Source organism: Pan paniscus, chromosome 3, assembly GCF_029289425.2.
Source record: "Pan paniscus chromosome 3, NHGRI_mPanPan1-v2.0_pri, whole genome shotgun sequence".
Taxonomy (NCBI): Eukaryota; Metazoa; Chordata; class Mammalia; order Primates; family Hominidae; genus Pan; species Pan paniscus.
Genome location: NC_073252.2, coordinates 88,830,091 through 88,851,303, shown reverse-complemented (window position 1 = coordinate 88,851,303; position 21,213 = coordinate 88,830,091). Strand labels below are relative to the sequence as shown.

Here is a 21,213-nt window from a genome sequence, read left to right as displayed (position 1 = left end):
TGAATGAGAGTCAGACACACTTCCAGAGTACCAGGACAACACTCAGAAGAGGAATAATACAGCTTCACCTTGATTTATAATGTGAAAAGATTCAACCTAGCTTTTGAAAGTCTACAGAATAGAGAGAAGCACAGGTAAAGAAGAAAACTGCCCTAATAAACAGTTCTAATAGAAAATGTTTCCTGACCCAGACTATGTCAGGGAAAACATGCAAAATATTTTCTTCTTCTTCTTCTTCTTTTTTTTTTTTTTTTTTTGAGACAGAGTCTCGGTCTGTCGCCCAGGCTGGAGTACAGTGGAGCGATCTCGGCTCACTGCAAGCTCTGCCTCCAGGGTTCACGCCATTCTCCTGCCTCAGCCTCCCGAGTAGCTGGGACTACAGGCATCTGCCACCACGCCCGGCTAATTTTTTGTATTTTTAGTAGAGACGGGGTTTCATTGTGTTAGCCAGGAGGGTCTCGGTCTCCTCACCTCGTGATCCACCCGCCTCGGCCTCCCAAAGTGCTGGGATGACAGGCGTGAGCCACTGTGCCTGGCCAAATATTTTCTTCTTTATTAAGCATTGTCTTCTATGTTTGTTTCTACTCTTGCTGCCACATTTCTGCTTTCTTAAGAATGAGTTATCTAAGTCACAAACTATTATTTTAATAAACTTTGTTTTTCAGGAGACATGCCATTCTCAAGCTTCTACATTGGCTACTGAGGTTTTCAGATACTGATCTTATCTGCCAAAGTGCAGGAAAAGCATCATTTAGTGACAACTTACTCTAGCTGCTGACTCAGTATCTCTAGAATACAGGTAAAAATCTCAATCAGGACATGTCAGGGCATGGTGTTTTAGAGCTGCAGGGAATCTTAGGTAATCTGCTTTATGTAACTATTATGCAATACATGATACTGTCTACTTGCAATTTTTAGAAGTTGTTTTAAGAGGTTGAAAATTTTTTTCTGCCTTCTTATTCAGATGTCATTTTACCAGCCTGAAGAAGAATTTACTCTCTGATGAGAAATGCCACAATTGCCAGCAAAATTCACAGTGACTTGCATACAAGGTTATAACTATTAAAAAAAAAAAAGTAAGGAGCTTTACAGCTTTCATGGATGAGGGTGCTTCTTGCTGCAATATAGTGTTTTCCCTCTGTTGATATGCTTTAAGCTATATGCATAGGCACTGTAGTGAGGACATAAAATATATGAACTATGAAACATTTTGAATATTGACATTTTCAATTATTTTTTAATACTCATAAAACCTTACTCCTGAATTTGCTGAAATGCAGGGCGGTCTACTTCAGTTCATTAGATACCTAGTGGGAGGATGTAATCACAAAGCTAGAAAAATGTGAAACACTCCAGGCTAGACATCTTAGGCTAATCACAATGTAGGAAAGTTCTTCAAGGATTTGAGCACACAGCACTTCATAAATAGTACTGCTACCAATTAATTTCTCTAAAATGAAGATTACAGATTTCCCATGGTGAAATTAATGTCATAGAGTTAACGTCTTTTGTAATAGAAAATGGTTATTTTGTCGCCTTTCTAATTCTGAATTAAGATACAACCTTTCTCCTCATTCTTCTCCACCCACACACATTTAATATTAGATATTGGTAGAACTATTTAAAATTTTTCTCTCTACTAAAATAAAGGATTCTCTCATTTACGAAAATAAATAGTTGATGTTCATTTGAATAGCAGATGTAATAAAACAATAAATTGCAAGTTACTAAAGCAGCAGATATCAAAAGAATGCTATAAAATAAATGCTACGTTATATGGATTATATAACATATATTGTATTAAATTTACTTGATTATATTTATATAATTACACAGTCACATTATTATATTAATTTATTACAATAACTTCAATCCCATCTACTAACTTAGAGACCAGAATATTGACTAATGACTAAAAGATGAGAGAATAAAGATACAATTCATGTATCAATCCTTTATACTTCCCTTTGGGGGAACCATTTTCTTTCTCTTCTAGTGTCCCCATCTTAAATTTTAAAGTATGAACTTCTACCCTTTTAGAAGAATGGGAGAAGAATTTTTAGACTTTGTTCTATCTTCTGCACCTTTACTTCAACAACAGAAGTGCCTTAACTACTTGGTAAGATTGGGCAAAAGGATGAAATATGAAAGCTCAGCCTTTCCAATAGTCTCTCTTTTAGGGTAATTTGATCTGTAGATGTGGGCTTTCTCTTCTTGCTCCTCCCTCCAGATAAACACACTTAAAGCAGGGCTTAGGACCTGCTTTCTAGAAACAAGTCACCTGTCTTTGTAGTTCCACTGTTGGGTCTTGATGGGTACGATGCAACAATGAAGCTGTAGCAAGTTCAGTTGGCATATGCTCTATAGATGTAACACATGGGGAAGGCACAGTTCCATGCCCTATCCCATATTTAGTTTTCACTTGTTTCATAACCTGTAGTTGAATCTGAAACTTTATAAAAAGCTCACTCACATTTGTTTACTGAAACATGCTCTGCTTAATTAAATTATGTTCTTACACGTTTGATAAACTTATCTAAGTGTGTGATAGAATTAACTGAGACATTTATTAGATGATACTAATTGCTTACCTTTGTATTTGTTTAGATTCTCAATCTAGATAATAGGCTTCTTAGACAAAGATCATAATAATATTTCTCAAAGAAGTTAGCAATATAGAAGAAATGCAAACATTATTAAAAATATTATGGCGACAACTCGGTGGTGGCCACTGCGCAGACCAGACTTCGCTCGTACTCGCGCGCCTGGCTCCGCTTTTCCTCCGCAACCATGTCTGACAAACCCGATATGGCTGAGATCGAGAAATTCGATAAGTCGAAACTGAAGAAGACAGAGACGCAAGAGAAAAATCCACTGCCTTCCAAAGAAACGATTGAACAGGAGAAGCAAGCAGGCGAATCGTAATGAGGCATGCGCCGCCAATATGCACTGTACATTCCACAAGCATTGCCTTCTTATTTTACTTCTTTTAGCTGTTTAACTTTGTAAGATGCAAAGAGGTTGAATCAAGTTTAAATGACTGTGCTGCCCCTTTCACATCAAAGAACTACTGACAACGAAGGCCGCGCCTGCCTTTCCCATCTGTCTATCTGGCTGGCAGGGAAGGAAAGAACTTGCATGTTGGTGAAGGAAGAAGTGGGGTGGGACGACAGTGAAATCTAGGGTAAAACCAAGCTGGCCCAAGGTGTCCTGCAGGCTGTAATGCAGTTTAATCAGAGTGCCATTTTTTTTTGTTCAAATGATTTTAATTATTGGAGTGCACAATTTTTTTAATATGCAAATAAAAAGTTTAAAAACTTAAAAAATAAAAATATGAAATATTTATATTTAAATACATATTAAATTATTAAAAATGATCGAGCAGATCATATAAATTGAATTCAAATATGTACATAATAGTAGAAAACAGTTCATTCAATTTACATATTTACACAATTTATTTTAATTATTAGACAACTGAATTAAATTGTACAACTGAAATGTTTTAAATAAATGCAATAAGAAAGCTTCCAGGGTCACTTCCATTCTAATAATAAAAAAATTCCATGAAGATCACATTCATTAAAAAAAAAAGTACTCGTATTCTTATATTTTAAAAGTATCTTAGTTTATAGGATTTATTTTCTTATATAGATTTATGTGGGATATACAAAATTACTATGTTAATGTTTAGAAGTCTTCCTTTAAATTTTGATAGACTAAAAAGATTGGGTTTTTTTCTTTTTTATACTGAATTGCTTAAATTAATCAAAATAAACAATAAAGTGTACAGAATAGCTACTATGTGCTAGAAATTATGCAGGGCATTTTAATATGCAATTTCTATATTCCTTGATAATTCTAAAAAAACTAAGCACCAAATATCATTACTGGGATTTATCCTCAAATCTATCCTATCATTGCTTTAAACACTGTCCCATATAATATCATCCTTACTCATGGTTACAACTACTTCTGATACATTAATAATTAAAAATTTATAACTGTAATTCTCTGCTAAGTTCCAGACCTGCAATCCAAATATCTAACAGCTATCTCAACTAAGATGTCCCATGGGCATCTCAATTTTAGTACATACAAGTATGAAATCAGTTTTCCAAAACTGTTCTTTTAAACTCTTCCAATGTCTTAGAATATTACACTGCTGTCTCATGACTTTTTTATACTTATTTTACATAGTATAATCAACATAGACTTTCCTACTATTTATTATTTGTTTGTATTCAGTCATCGTACTAAGTACTTCAAAAACATTTTGTTTAACATAGTAATATGATGAAATAGGTATTATAATCTCCATTTTACAGATAAAGAAATAGGTTAGGAAAAGAATTTGCAGAGGGCTGCACAGGAAATGACAGAAAGCCAAGATTTCCATCCTATCTAACTAAGCAAAACAAAGGGACATAAAATGTATTGTGAATAGTGAGAAACTAAAATTTGTAATTATGGGTAATTCAAATACTCAAAAAAAATTTCAGTCTTTCTCTAGAGTGCCTCTTAGTGCCCATATATTTTGTTTTTTGTTAACTTTGTTAAAAAGATATATACTTAGAAGAAAAATAATCACAGATTATTTAAAAGTGACAAATTCCAGAAATAAAAATTATAATTAGAAAAACATATTATTTCATTTTTATGGTTAACTGAATGTGAGTCATCTATAATACTGTTTTTCCTTATTTTTGGCTTCATATGCTTTGATTGCTTCTTAATATGACAGCAATTTTTACAATATTTTTTATAAAGATAGTAGAAAGATGATTCAGTGTGGCCTCTGATTTGGTTGATTAAATTTTATTTTTATTATTAGTGGTAGATAAAGTTATTTTCAGCTTCAGCTGATCATTGCAAATGCCACACTGGTACATTTTTGCTCAGTGAAGTTACTTGTTTCTTGAGAAAAACAGGGGCCAAGTGGCCAAGCAGTTTTGTTGCGATGGTCTAGACCAGGGAACAGAGCAACATCTGATTTAGATCATTCTCCTTGGAGTCAAAGTTAGGGGATGAACACTTGATGAAGTCCACCAGAGGAATGTTACCTCTGAGGGTTCTGAGGGACATGAAGGTAGTGTGGGCTTCCAAGACTCCACCCAGTCCAGGGTTCAAATCAGGACTTCTGTGGCCCACACACTCTAGTGTGTGGCTGTGGCTGCTGCTTCATACCACAACTTCCTAGAAGAAAATCAAGTCTTGGAAGGGATGGGTATAGGTGAAGCTTCATGAACTTAAACTTCATTTATTTTCATAGTAAATTCACCTTTGCTGGTATTCTTAGCCCTAGAATTTGGGAATTTGTCCATATGTCTTAATTATGTACCAGAAACTCCAAGAGTGAGTCAGAGAGGGCAGTGGGGGGAAAGGTGACTCTCAAAGCAAAGCTTGTGAGTCAAGGAAGCTCAGAAGAATATGCATCTGCTCATCCATTCTAAGCTTGTTTTTTTTGTTTTTCTAATACAAAAGCTTTTGTGCAGTTTGTGACATTTGACTAATACATTCATTAGGATGCCAGACCCAAAGGTTAGTTTGATCTAAATTTCTGTTCTGTGTGCACACTGATCATGTTTTTGTCGTTATTATTAAAAAGATCAGGGAATGTGGGGCATGGATGTGGATGGACAGAAGTCCTACCTGTCAACTTTATTTGTACCTAAGAATTTTTTACCCAACAGTGTCACACAATTTGCACATATATCAAAAATCTCATGCCAGGTCTGAACAGAAGTCAAACTATCTCAAAATGTTGGGAATGCTACCAAAATGAGAATGTTTTCCCTAAATCCTGACATAAACTTAAGTCATATACAAGAGCATCAGATTCACAAAGCAGAGTCTCTATGCTTGTATTCTAGACTTAATTAAATAGAGTCACTGGAAATGAGCAAACACGCAGTATTATGCCCCAGACCTTGTGTTGTCCATAAGGCAAACATTTCACAATGGTATGAGATTCTGTAGACTGCAGCAAAAGTCTCCCAGATGTCTTGCATAGAATAAAACAATCTGGTATGATTTATTTCAGCTTGCCAAAATTAAAACTATATTCTAGTTGGAGATACCTCTCTGGGAAAATTCAATTTCCCTAAGCTGTCATCTTGGATGAAAATTCCAGGTGCTATTGAACAAAGCATTAGATGTTATCAATGATGTATGAAGAAAGAAAAAAAAATGTCTTGCAACCAGATTTAAATAAAATATGCTCAGGGGGCAAATCCCATGTATGAACAGCACACAGTGATTCTAAACATATAGCTGAACTGAGATTAGAGCCTTGCAGTTAGGTCTCATGGCTCCATGGTAATAAATACTGTACACAGTAGAAGAGGCCTTAAATATGAAGTGGCAAATACGTCTAATAGCATTGCATTTAGAAGCTCAAATATGAGCTGTAAGCAATTACATTAGTTTGGAAAAAGGTAAAATTATTTTATTTTATTTCATTTTATTTTAATTTTAAGACGGAGTTTGGCTCTGTCGCCCAGGCTAGAGTGCAGTGGCGTCATCTCGGCTCACTGCAAGCTCCCCCCTCCCGGGTTCACGCCATTCTCTTGCCTCAGCCTCCTGAGTAGCTGGGACTACAGGCGTCCACCACCACGCCCGGCTAATTTTTTGTATTTTTAGTAGAGACGGCGTTTCACCGTGTTAGCCAGGGTGGTCTTAATCTCCTGACCTCGTGATCCATCCGCCTCAGCCTCCCAAAGTGCTGGGATTAAGGCGTGAGCCACCAGGCCAGCGAGAAAAAGGTAAAATTAAAAGCCCAAGAATAAATGTTGGTAGATGCAGATGAAAAACATACTTTAAAATAAAATAAAATAAATATTAGAAACATTTGAAAAGTGGCATATCAAGTTAACTATAGACAGTTTTGTTTTGTTTTTTAAGGAAACTTGAGTGGCTTCAGGTAACTTCCAATTTCTGGAAGGCTCAATAACTGTAAGTATTCTGTACGAAAAAAGAAAATAAGATCGTGCTTACACATCTTATTCTGCCATATTATTTCCTTTGAATCCCCATTTTATTGTCGCCCTTTCCGTTACATGGGATGTACACATCAGGTGTTAAAAGGTACGATACAGTCTGCAACTAAGCACCATTTTCTGTAACTGAACATGGTATTTTTTTGAAAATTGATTAAAATGGGTTTAAATTTATTAATACTATTAAATCAGATCTAATATTTGATACTATAAGATTTAATACAGCTGTATGATGCAATTATACAAAATATAGACACAGTTCTTAATTTGTATCAGTGATAAACACCTGAAAACTGTTCACTACTACTCTTAGAATAGAATTATTATTTTTTTCTCTCTGCACTGTAAATAGCTAAGGAATTTCAACAGGAAGAGGGAGATTGTATTGAAACTATTAAATCAAGTAGCATCTAGCATCAATGTGGTGTTCATTATCAATTCTTTATTCAACTTACTGAGGTGCTAATATTTGATTTACCCTTTGAGAATGATGTGTGGAATCCTAATAACTTTTAAAAAGTTTTTTTAGCAAGAAATAAATTATTCACTTTGGATTTTATCCTGATTATTAAAAATCACCTTGTGAGTACTAGGAAGGAAAATAGGCTTGAGGCTTCCATGAGGGCTGATCGCTGGAATCTTACAGAGGACTGACTTTAAACTGTAAAAATACACAAAAATTCATTTAAAGTTGCACACATCAAACTTCTCTTAGTCCATTTTCTGTTGCTATAAGAGAATACTGCAGACTGGGTAATTCATAAGGAAGTTTATGTAGCTCACGGTCTTGGAGACTGAAAAGTCCCAGAGTATGGCACTGGCATCTGGTATGCATCACCCCATGGTGGAAGGCCAGAAAGCAGAAGCAAACAGAGTAGACAAAGAGAGGCACCAGGGGCTGAATTAGCTTTATAATAACCCACTCTCCAATTGAATAACCCATTCCCAGTAATGACATTAATCCATTCTTGAGGGTGAAGACCAACTGTTGGGAGGAGGGTAGGCCTCAGCTCCCAACAAAGTTGCATTGGGGATTAAGTTTTCAACACAACCAACTTTTGAGGGACACATTCAAGCCACAGGAAAAGGGTTTGTTTGTTTAATTGAGAGATTACAAATGTATTTTGTCTACTAAGAATAATGCATTAATTTATTCATTAAATATTTGAGTGCTAGTGGGTCATGAACCATTTTATACTCTGGTTCTTAGGAGACTGGCTGGTAGTGAACAAACGAAATGTATTTATAGGTATGCACAAATAGCTCATCATAAGTCTTTTATTATTGCCAAAAAAAGAAACACACAAGGAATAGGCATAATAAGATGGCCATCTGTAGGCTCCATAACTTCAGAGGCTATTTGGCACTGTCCTATTAGAGAAAGGGAAGTAGCCCTGCTATGGTTTGAATGTCTGTGTCTCCTCCAAAATTTATGTTGAAACTTAATCTTCAATGCAACTCTATTAAGAGGTGAGGCATTTAGGATGTGATCAGGCCATGAAGGATCTGCCATCATGGACAAGACTAGTCACTTATAAAAGGGCTGGAGAAAATGAGTTAGGCCCCTCTTCGTCCTTTCTTCCATTTGAGGACACAGCGCAGCAACAAGGTGTCATCTTGGAAGCAGGGTAAAAGCCCTCACCAAACACTGAACCTGCCAGTTCCTTGATCTTGGACTTCCCAGCTTCCAAAACTGTGAGAATTAAATTTCTATTATTTATAAATTACCCAGTCTCAAGTCTTTTGTTATGGCCGCACAGAAAATTAGGATAAGCCCATTAGGTTATTTGAAAATCTGTGAATAATGAAAGACCATTGCCTTTAAAGTAACACCAATTGCTTAATATCTTCCTGCTCTCTCACAGATGACTATAAATAGGATAACATATATTGATTATCAGTAGATTTGGTTCTTCCCATTTATACATAGAAAATATATTCTTTACAAAAGTAAGCTTAATAATTTTTCTATGGAAGAACACTATAAATAATGTTGCAATTTTATTGTTCCATAATATTCTCTTTAAGAAGTACACACCATTTGGTTCTAGAAGGACAAATCTATAAAGTGTTGACAAAGACTGGCCTTGTCAGCATCCTTTGGTGTGGATTTTTAATTGTCAAACATTTCTAATTAAAATAAGAATATGGAAAATTTCTGCAGATTTTAAACTGACAAAAGAAATAATGATCATTTGCTTAATGACTGATAAAAAATGTTTCCAAAAAACACTATTTTATTTTTTTATGGATCTCAAAGATGGTGCACATTGGTAACCTTAGTTCAGTATACATCACAAAAGAGGAATCATCAAACATTAAAAAAAGTCAACTCAAAGCAATGAAGATGCTTAAGTTCTTTAGTTTTTTAAGAAGTAGACACTTTTTCACATACTAGAAAACAAAAGCTTCATTATTTATGTAGCTTGCTCATTCACTGCAGCTCAGAAAAATATTTTCAGATATTTGCTTCTATCATCACATGTTCTATCTGTATCTACACCTATAGCTGTAGTTGAATATATACAACTGAAATGAAGAATTTTCTCTTCATTTGCAGACATTTCTACTATGGAGAGAAAACTTGAAAAATAAATCTATTAAAATTTTATTTTATTTCAAGAAGGCAATCCATTTAATATATGCTTGTTTTAATAGACAAATGACAAAAGATAACATTACTAGTAAATTGTTACTTATAACACTGAACTAGGGAAAAAAAAGAGTCACATAGTAATACCTGATGCTTGTAAAAAGACTGTCTTGCCCTTTACTCCACTAATCAGAGTTTTGAACATTTATTTTAAGAAAGTAATTACACATATAAGATATATGTGATATACAATTATTAGAAAGCAAGATACAAAACATATAGCCATTATCATTTCTGCTATATAAAAATTGGAGGAGGGAGAGACATATGAATATATCAAAAAGGCTATATTGGGGTAGTGGAATATTAGGTAACATAATTCTTTCCTCTTCTCTTATTAGATAACTTTCATTTAAAAAGTTTTCAAAAATATAGTCTAAACTAAATTTTACCTAATATTTAGTCAAGGTTATTCTTTTGTGGAAAAAAAATGATATGCAAGTAATGAACATTCTTTAAGCAGCATTAGTTGTTGAGATAATAACAGTCATGTTCGTAAAGTTTCAAGGATGAAATAAAGTGCTATTCATCCAACCTTAAGTTAAATTACATCAGATGGATGGCATTAAACTTGCCAAGTATCTGCCTTTTGCAACATATTGTAGATAACTCAAATTATGTAGCCAATCTTCAACAGTGTAATAGGCATATTCTCATCTTCCTAGCAGGTTATCAATGTTTGCTAAAACAAATATGCCTTTTGTGGCAAAGTTCAGAGGAGGAAAAAATATATAAATGCTCATCAATAGAAATTATATAATGATACAGTTTTCTTAAATGACAGATTATAACAAGATAGGCTATGCAATCCAATATCTCAGTGTGCAAAATGATAGAAAACAATGAATACAGTACCTATTATTCTTCACTGAAAAAGTCAAATCCACTAAGAAATAAAAATCAATAATCAAATACCTTTTTCAGTATTCAACCCTACCTTCCTTTCTCCATAATGGCATCTCTTCGCATATCACACATGAAGAAGTCAGTCTTCAGCAAAGGTAGTGTAGAACCACACTGACGCATATCTTAGTATGTGCATACCTTCCTACTGCTTGTTAGCTAATGAGATAGTTCATTAATTGTGCTGAACCTCAGTTCCCCTGTTTGTAATATATTGAGACTGACAGTAAAACCAACATAATGCCCAGAATGGTTGGGAACAGTAAGTGGAATACAGGCTGAGTGAAAAGATTACAGATTAACATGAAAAAGGACAATGGGAAGGGAGTTTATATGGATGGGATATCTGTTATACTAGTGTTAGATATGATTCACTCCTCAGCATTCATTATTAAAATACACATGTCACTTTTTAAATAGTAATTTAGTGTTACTACCAAAGTTGTTTGTTCATAGTCCAAGGACAATTAACAAAAGTTATACAATAGAGAAAAAAGGAAGGGTGTGTTTGGCTGCCTCAAATCTTTGGGGACTTTACTGATTCAAGTTCATCTTGTCTGGCTGTGTAATAAACCAAAAACTGCAAAATAGAGTAGGGATTGTGAATTTAGTAAAACAGAAAAATGGGCAGTTGTGTCTGTGTCAATTAGAAGAATTTTAAGGATCTCTCATTCCAAAGCAACAAAGTTCCATGAACTTAAATAGCTCAGAAATCCCCATAACCATCAAATTGACTGGTCTCTATTTGCTTTGTTCCTCTCAGTGTCACACTCCACAAGTCTGTGTATGCTATTAGCAGTGGGAAATAATTTGAGTGAAGGAACCTTACACTGAAGCACTTTTTGCTTCTCCATAGCAAACATAGTAAAATTTAATTTGCATATGCTTAGATTCTTTAAATGACATTCTGCAGCTTTGAGAAATTTATTTAACATCTTTGAGCCTTGGTTTCCTCAATATAAAAGAAAAAAGTATGGCCAAGGATGAGGTAAGATACACAAGTAAATGGCATAGCATAATATTGACACATAGTATGAACAATTATTTGCTTCATATACTTCTCAACATTTTATGCTGTAGTTAAGCATGAGCGGAGCAGGAGAGGTCTCTCCCCAACTCACTAGAAATGTACAGTGATGGTTTGGCAATTATCGCATTGCCTCTCTAGAAACGATAATTTGGCTGTCAGGGAGAGAATCTCCTGATGGTCCACACAGGCTAACATTAGAAGTGTTAATTGAATGTAGGCCTCAGGGAGAAGCAGCTTCTTGGGCATGAGTGTTAACAGTCAAAATGGCGAAGTGTGATGTTTCAAGAACACATGCTACTAGAAAAAGGAAGGAAGCTTCAGATAGGCATGCATATAACTCCCTAAACACACTGAATGTGCTCAATTCCAAAAGGTAAGGAAAGCACTGCACATGCAGGAAGCCCACCCTAAGGAAAGAATTACGGGAAACAGACCAGCCTATAAAGTTCTAGGATCAAGGTTAAAGATCTCTTTTTTTTGCTGTCATCTACTCTCTCGCAGACCTTCAGGTGTGCACTTGGGTCCCTTCCAAGCAAATTTTCCTTTCTTTCATGTTCTAAAGACTTTTTAAAGAAACTTCCACTCCTGCTCTGAAACTTGCCTCGGTCTCTTTTTCTGCTCTATGCCCCTCAGTCAAATTCTTTCTGAGGCGGCAAGGACTGAAGTTACTATGGACCCATACAGACAGGCTGCTGTTAACTCATGGTAACTTGGATCTCTACCACCACTAACAATACTTTCATCAATATAGGTTATGAACATGTTTGGCATTTTAAATTTACTTTTACTCTTTCATTTGTACTTATGTTTTAGCGTAGCTGTTTTTTTCTCCAGTCTCATTAACTTCCTACCCATAGCCATTTTCTATTATGAATTGTTCACATTATAAACCATTCTATCTAAAAAATCAGTTTTTTAAGAGAGGCTTCAAATTGTATTATTTCACTAAGATGTTTTTCTGGTGAAATGAAGAGAAGCAGATGATCTTAGCACTTCCTAAATTTCTGAAAAGTTTTCATGGTTTTGTTGAACGTTGTTTCCTTAGTTTTTCTTTGTTTTCTAGAATATTTTAGATTAGAATCAATTTTAACTTTACCCTATCTTTTTACTTCTATAATTTCTCTTGACTACTTGTCTTTGCATCATTTCATAGCTCTGTTTTCCTCCACTTATTTTCTTGCTGTTATTTCTGGTGATACCCATTTTGCATTTAAGTTTCCTAGGTGACATCCCCACATGCTTGTTTGGCATCTAGTGGTTCCTCCAGGAAATTATATACCTAAACTCACAGTCTTTCTTTCCCCTTTCATTTCTATCTTTCATCTATATAATTTAATAATGTGACATTGTCTTGCTTTATTCTTTAAAAGTTCTCCTAACAAATGTAAGAGCAAAAAATACGATATAAATTTCATTCATTCCTTCAAATATTTACTAATTGCCTGCTTTGTTAGATATTGAGGCTATAGGAGAACAAAGACCCTATCATTAAGGAGCCCACCAATGAGAGGGAAAAACAAGTAATGATAAAGCCACATTTGACAGTAAAAAGGGAACACACAGGAAAAACACTTAAGCTCAAGCCTTTAGTGGGGATTACAACTGGTAAAATCCTCCTTTGTATTCCTTACAGAAACTATACTAGTCCTAGAATAGCTCAAAGAGTTGTAAAGTGATACAAAACTAAATTTTTAAAAACAATCTCCAGCCCATTCATTCTTGTTTTGTTCATCCACTGAGTAAAATATTTAATCAGAAGACATGATGAAATCATGCTGTTTGGATTTAGTGCTTCTCACTTTTGACCATTCTCTCACTCTGTATTTGGCTGACTATGGGAGATTTCTTAGTGATATAAATAGACTTATGGATAAGTATGTAGATATTGCATTCACACGTTATAAAAATATAAAGATACATTTTAAGTCACTAAAAAATTTGCTTTCTCAGCTGAAAGAGTTCAAAAAATGCAACTTCAAAATATGCCACTTTGGTATGCTAATTACTTCAAATTGAGAGCACTTGAGGTATGTTGGATATAGGTGGACATTTTCTCAGAGCTCCCCTTATCTGGCTAAAGACAGCTCCTCCGAAAGTAATACAGCTATTGCCAATCCTCTCCCCGAGGGCTGCATCAACCAGGGAAGATTAACTCTTATCACAGGAGAGGAAGACAAGAAGTCGGCACCACACACAGACCAACTTTGTCACAAACCACCATGTATTCTTCTGAGGGCCCATTCATTTTTTCCAAAACCATTTACTCTCCTATAAATTGCCTACATCCCCTTCCCCCTCGGCTCTATAACCAGGGTATATAAGAATGATAAATCTCACTTGGTTTTAGGGTATTCAGTTGTCTTTCCTGCAATGTTCTGGTGCACATGATAAATTTGTGTAACTATTCTCCTATTAATCTGCCCGTTGTCAGATTATTTAACAGATTCAATTATTAAACTCTCAGAGGGCAAAAGAAAATTCTTCCCTCCCCTACACAGCTTTTAGATAAGATACTCAAATTGTTCTCTTTTCATATCTCTGATAATGCTGTCATGATTTTACAAGCAATAATGTGTTTAACTCAAATATAAAGAGTGTCCATGAAATAGGACATGATTACTAAAATGACATTAAATGTGTCTGTGATGCCCTATGCGCTTTTTGATGAAACCCACCATTCTCACTTCCAAGGCTGGAAGAAGTGGCTGTAGGTGATTCCTCTAAAATAAATTTTTCTGTTTTGTTATCATTACCCAGTGTAATGCCTGTATAGCATAGCTAAATTGCTACCCCACCTTGACTCTCCTAATTTGTAAGAACAGGATGTCTGTGGTCTGAAGTTCCCAACCTGATCAGACCAGTTGAAACCAGTGGTATCCAAGATGGCAGCTCACTTGACCTCTGAAGAAACTCTAACTTTATTGTAATCTAATTTCCATGCTAAATGAAAGTCCCATCAGTGCCATGACAGTTAATCATCATGACAATGACCAGAAGAAACCATAAAAAGAAGGCAGCACTCTGGTTCTGAGATTTTCTCTGCCTATTCCCAGAAACTGCACGGATATTCCTCCCCTTGCTTTTAATGCTCAACACCTTAATTCAAGTAGCCTTCTATCTGTGACTTTCCAGCTCTCAGGAGCTGAGAAGTTGATTTGTGAGCTGTGCTCCCACTTCTCAATTCCATGGCCATCAAATAAAGTCTGAACTGCTTGATGCTCATTTTCAGTTTCACATAATGGCTTTGTAACACTGAACGGGGAAAGAACCCCCACTTCTGGGGGACCGGCTTTGCCAGTAACACTATCACAAGAGTTTCTGCCCTGACCACCCAAGTCTGACTGCTACTACCAGATGAATGGTAACCAATCCATAAATAGTAGCTATTATTTTTATTTTGGTATTGATATGTAGCAAAAGTGAACTGTGTTATCCTATTTTATACCACTAATATGTTTATAATCTCTCTGTAATTTATAAATCTGTTTGATGTAACAGGGAAAATAACATGTGCGTGGAGTCAGACAGATTTTCCTCTCAATCTTAACTGTCATGTATTATGCAGAATTAAACGAATCACATAATCCCCCTGAATTTAGTTTATTATGAATGAACTGGGAGTAATAATACTTATTTCTCAATTGTATTATAAAAAGTAAAGGCAATAATAAACCTAAAGCATTCACAGTACCTGTCAAAGGTTAGGAGCTCAGTAGCTAGTGGCTATTGTTATTAAAATTATGTAAGCCTATCTCCCTTTGCTTCCTTGAGGACAGATACCACTCTACTCCTTCATCATGTTAACACTTGCTCCAGTCAAAGTCCCCGGCTCAGACTGACTTTCAAATTTTTAAACATACTTTATTGTGAAGTAGAACATTACATGTTTATTTATATACATACAGTTAAATAAAGGAGGAGGCCATTGTTTTGGACTGAGCTTCTGTACTAGAGTCCAAAAGACTGAACCAAAATGGAGTCATTCATGTTAAGATTCCACGTCACCAAACTCAAGGTAACTTACTTTTCTGGCCTTCCAAGAAATCATGTAGAGGTGATAGCCAAATCCCAAACAAGCTAGTTTTTATTGGGCATAATAAGGAAGTTTCCTTCACTTTAACTCTTACAAGGAAAGTAACATGAAGTAACCTGATGTTAAACAATCCACTTTTTGTATTAGCTTGTTTCCTTGTTCCTATTCAAAGTACCTTATAAAAAACAATTGTTGTGCTGAGTGCGGTGACTCACGCCTGTAATCCCAGCACTTTGGGAGGACGAGGCAGGTGGATCACGAGGTCAGGAGATTGAGACCATCTTAGCTAATATGGCGAAACCCCGTCTCTACTAAAAATACAAAAAACTCGGGAGTCTGAGGCAGGAGAATTGCTTGAACCTGGGAAGTGGAGGTTGCAGTGATCCGAGATTGCACCCCTACACTCCAGTCTGGTGACAGAGCGAGACTCCATCTCAAAAAAAAAAAAAAAAAAGCAACAACAAAAACAAAACAAACAAAAAAATACCAATTGTTTTGCCATGCCCAGAGGAGGAACTTTTGTAAATCTTTATATGAGATGCCACCAATTCATAAATTGTTAATAAAAGCCAATTACATCTTTAAACTAAATTTGCTGTAATTTTGTTTTTGACGGCCCAGTTACACACAAAAAAAACACATATTTCCCCTTCTGCATATTATTAATTTCCATGATAATTCAGGAACATGCGTTATATATTTTTTTCTAAGTCTTTGGCTATCGTTATGTCCCACTGACTACTTAAATTGTTGCGTTTGTTAAATTACTCTAAGTACTGGAATCTTGATTAGTGTAACAAAAGAAGTATAAAATAAAGAAGATAGTTTGTAAATTGAATGACATAGCTTATACAATAAATTTAAAATATCCAAAATATTCAACTATTTAACTTTACGTATAAATTAATTTCAACTACATGCCTAATTTGATCACAATATGGTGGAATATTTTTAACTCAATTTATGCCTTAAAGGTAAAACACCTTCCTACTGGCATTTAAATCATAGAGCAATTATTTTCTTATATCCATGCTGTACTGCAATATAACAACCCTTTGTGATAAAGACTTTAACAAATATGTACTATTGCTACAGCAAATTCCATTGAATATTAAAGATTGTATCTTTTTGGCAGCTCTTCATCAGGGTACTGGAGTGTGTAAGAAACTGGAGGCAATCCCCATTATGTATCATAGGATACTGTCACATTCACACTCTACATCTGTCTCACAGAGCTGACTAGGAGAGTAATTACTGCTGAGATAAGCCTTTTCTGGAATATATGCAATTAATTCTCCTGAAAAAAGAAGGAAAGTAGCCTGACACTTTAATAATGTTTAAGTATACCTAATCTATTACTTTTCTGTTCGTAATGTTTCCTAAATATGAAAAAGAAAGAGGATTTGAAAGTACTTACAGCTGTCCATTTCTATGTAAATCATCCATGGAGCTGTAATATTCTATTCTAAAATGACTAGCATGAAATAATACCATAAATTATAATAGAATGTAGAGCAAGTGGGGAATTACTTTTAAGATAAATTCATGATATGATTTTCATGCACAAAGAATGTTTCTCTTATCATGCAGGAATTATTCTGTTATTAAAGTATCAAGGGCATACCATTTTATTCAATTTGAATTCTGAAAGTATCAAAATTACTCCTCTCTAGATTTCTGATAAAGTGCTAGTTAGCCATATGTATTTCTTAGTCTTTTATTTTTAGCTCACCCTTTTTATTATGCATAGTAACCTGATTACACATAATGATACACTTTCAGTTTTTCAACTGCCTTCAATTTTTTTCAAAAATCATCATTTCTACAAGTGCCTTTATTCAGTCCCATGTTTTGCTATTCAATTGTTAACAAATGAGCCGAGAACTTGCCTTACAGTTAATAAAGTAAATTACATTTGAAAAGGTTGGAGAAACATGATTGTTTACATGCTTACTTACACTCAAGTAAGAATATAATTTTCAATATTTGCTTTGAGTGAGAACAAAGTAGGTTGAATAACACGAAAAGGGATATACCTTTTTAAACATTTTTTTTAATGAGGCCTGGCTTTCTTGAGTTCATATTTACATTACGGGAGGAAAAAGTGTTCAACTCAATGATGTATCTATTATAATGGATGCCTGAAAAGCTTATTTTTAACCGTCCTCTTCTAAAAGAAAAACATAGGATTAAATAATATGGCAATAAATTAATATTAATAATGGCCAGAAAAGAAATGAAGCTAGTTAAAACTTTTATTTAACTTTGTGTAAACTATATGTCAAAAAGTAAAAAGTAAATTTTAATAAATGTAATATTTGTTTAATTAAAAAAGAGTCTGCAGAAGATACAGTATAGGTAATTACTAAATCACGCTCTTGATGTAACATTCATTTTTTAATTGTGCTTTAATTTTAAAAGTAAAATTAACATTTTAAAACAAAAAATAAAGTTCAGTTTTGAAGATATTATTAAAATTCAGTAAAATATTTAATTATAAACTAAAATGTCCAAACATCCCCCCCCAAAATAGAGAGCTCACGGTTCACACACTATTCTTTTGTTTTGAATCTTAAATACAAATAAATACTCCAAATGGTTACTATTAACTGATATAATTTAAGTATCTCAAGTTCCATGTCTTTGTCTTTACAATAACTATGCTCTCATTGCTTATTTTGAAATCTATATTTGAATACATTAATAAGTAGTACCTCAAATTTTAGAAACACAAACAGTTTACAGCTAGTTGGAAGGTTCTGACTTAAGATCACAAACTTAACTCTCAAAATAAAAATGTGTGGTGGAGGCCGGGCGCGGTGGCTCACGCCTGTAATCCCAGCACTTTGGGAGGCCGAAGCGGGCGGATCACGAGGTCAGGAGATCGAGACCATCCTGGCTAACACGGTGAAACCCCGTCTCTACTAAAAATACAAAAAATTAGCCGGGCGTGGTAGCGGGCGCCTGTAGTCCCAGCTACTCGGGAGGCTGAGGCAGGAGAATGGCGTGAACCTGGGAGGCGGAGCTTGCAGTGAGCCGAGATCGCGCCACTGCACTCCAGCCTGGGCGACAGAGCGAGACTCCGTCTCAAAAAAAAAAAAAAAAAAAAAAAAAAAAAATGTGTGGTGGAATCGTTGAGTGTTTCAGCTCCATAACTGAAAGATCTCCTAGTTAAACTTCCATTTAAAAATGCATTGTTTATTAAAGGACAGGTAATTAAAAAATGTGATAATTGAAAAAAATTTTAAAGTGTGTGGGGAAAAATGTGTGTGTGTGTATGTATGTGTGTGTGTGAAGTTTAAAACTTAATCATAACCTACATTTAGAATTCAGACCCACAAAAAAATCTTCTTAGGAAAGAGTCTCTCATTACCGACATGTTTTAAATTTTTGCCTCTGATAATAGTCATACATTATTCCTACAGTCAATGTATTCCCTTACTGCTTAAAAAGATGTGGTGGTGAAGGTAACTTAAATTTCACTAGCATTGAAAAGTATAGATGTTGTAATGTTAGTAAACAGAGGTAACTTAAATTTCACTAGCATTGAAAAGTATAGTTGTTGTAATGTTAGTAAACAGAGGAAGATTATGAAGGAAAACATAATAAGTATTTTTGTTTTGCTTTTTTGTTTAAATCATGTTATTAAGGGCTGTTATTAAAGTGTTTATTTTACAGAGGGCTAATAAACTTACTTTTTCAGAAAATCTATTTTGTTTTTCCGGTGACCCATTTGAATTGGACTTTTAAATAGAAAGTTTTTGTTTGTTTGTTTGTTTGTTTGTTTTGAGATGGAGTTTCACTCTGTCCCCCCGGCTGGAGTGCAATGGCACGTTCTCAGCTCACTGCAACCTCCGCCTCCCAGGTTCAAACGATTCTCCTGTCTCAGCCTCGGGAGTAGCTGGGATTACAGGTGCCCACCACGCCCAGCTAATGTTTTGTATTTTTAGTAGAGATGAGGTTTCACCATGTTGGCCATGCTGGTCTCAAACTCCTGACCTCGTGATTCGCCCACCTTGGCCTCCCAACGTGCTGGGATTACAGGCGTGAGCCACCAGGCCCAGCCAAAACACATATGTTTTTACAGAAATAGACATAGAAAGCTGTATCTGATACATTTTACCCAGATCCGCTAGAAAACAAATAAAAGTGTCCAACGGGAAAATTCCGAATGGTAGAAACCCCAAAAGTTCAGAAATATAAACTGCTGACAACTTACATTTAGTAGTGTGATTATCCATACAAATCTGTTTAACATTTTTGAAAGTGTATATGTAAATTGTCATCCAAGTTAAAACAGTAAATTCACAGCACCGTCTACTAACCTTAATTAGGACAATTAAATTCTTCTCTTCACGGTCACAGAACTAACTAAATTTATTATGTTTTCATTTGTAATTTAACTCTAACTTACTTAAAAAATATTTTGAATTAATTTATTAATAAATACCAAATATACTTTCTTCAATTTCTGATGTCGTATAGTACACACTCTTCATCCATAGTGTAAAACCATTTATAAGATTTTTGAAACCACTGATAAGATTAATAATCATTTACAAGAACATATCCATCCCCCCAAAACACAAGACTACACTTCACCATCAACATTTATGACAAATATCTCAAATTTATTTTAGTCACCTGAGGATAATATTTACAGTGCCCTTCAGTATCATATAAGCAATAAAATTACATGGCATTCTTCAACATAACCTTCACTAAATAGCTGAGGGAAAGACACTGAAACTTTCTCAGAAGTGAGAAAAATATTTTTCTGTTTTATATCATTAAGTGTAATAAATTAAACTTATGATGCAAATATTTAAAATACCTTTTATTATAATTAATTATGATTAAGTATGCATACGTTTAGCTATTATGTTTAGACTTTTGGTCTAAATCTATAGCTATGCTTTAAATATCTTAATAAATTAAATTAATAAAATCCCTAAATCTTTCTGTTGGATAAGAGCGATGTATTTCTAATATTCAAAAAGTCCAATATATTCTACAACATAAATAGAACCTATATTTTAAACTGTATATCCAAACATTTAATTATCAAAAAAGTCCTCCTTTTATTTTTGATTCTGAACATTGGTTCTTTTCCATGCCCTCAATTAGCTAATATTCTCTCCAATCACCATGATGTGTAATAATTCTCACTGAGGTGTATGTCATAGCTTTTGTTCTCATTTCCCACCCTGTTTAATAGTTCGCAGTAGTTCTTAGCAATCATCTTGTTCAGGGTTTTGGTTTGTTTGCTTGATTTTGTTCTCAGCTGTGGGTTTTCACCAAATAAAATCTTAGGAGTATAATGATATGCATTAAATAAAAACTGCTTATTGATTGAAATGATAATGTAATAAGTAATGACATGCAAAAAACAATGAAATGAGGGCTACTATCATTAAGTGGGTGGGGAATGGAAATCCACAGGATCCCTCTGCTGCCCTTATTTCCCCCAACACACACTGATCACGGAATGAAAACCATTAAACACATTGAAATTCTTCATTTATTTTCCAAAGAAGTAGTCTGGTGTTTTTCTGATTATACAAGTAATATATTTGTTACTAAAAATGATACATTA

At 34.6% G+C, this 21,213-nt stretch overlaps 2 protein-coding genes across 6 annotated transcripts in view; one reads left to right on the top strand and one right to left on the bottom strand.

Moving 5' to 3' along the window:
• CCSER1 (coiled-coil serine rich protein 1) overlaps positions 1–21,213 on the bottom strand; it is a 1,490,059-nt gene that overhangs the window by 779,885 nt on the left and 688,961 nt on the right. The gene's annotated exons all lie outside the window — the stretch shown is intronic.
• LOC100987645 (thymosin beta-4) lies at positions 2,715–3,054 on the top strand. Its single transcript, XM_014344706.4, has one exon. The coding sequence runs from the start codon at positions 2,791–2,793 to the stop codon at positions 2,923–2,925; it is 135 nt and encodes a 44-aa protein (XP_014200192.3). The 5' UTR covers positions 2,715–2,790; the 3' UTR covers positions 2,926–3,054.

Coding starts and splice junctions, on each gene's coding strand:
- LOC100987645 (XM_014344706.4), top strand. CDS start 2,791: ATGTCTGACAAACCCGATATGGCTGAGATCGAGAAATTCGATAAGTCG.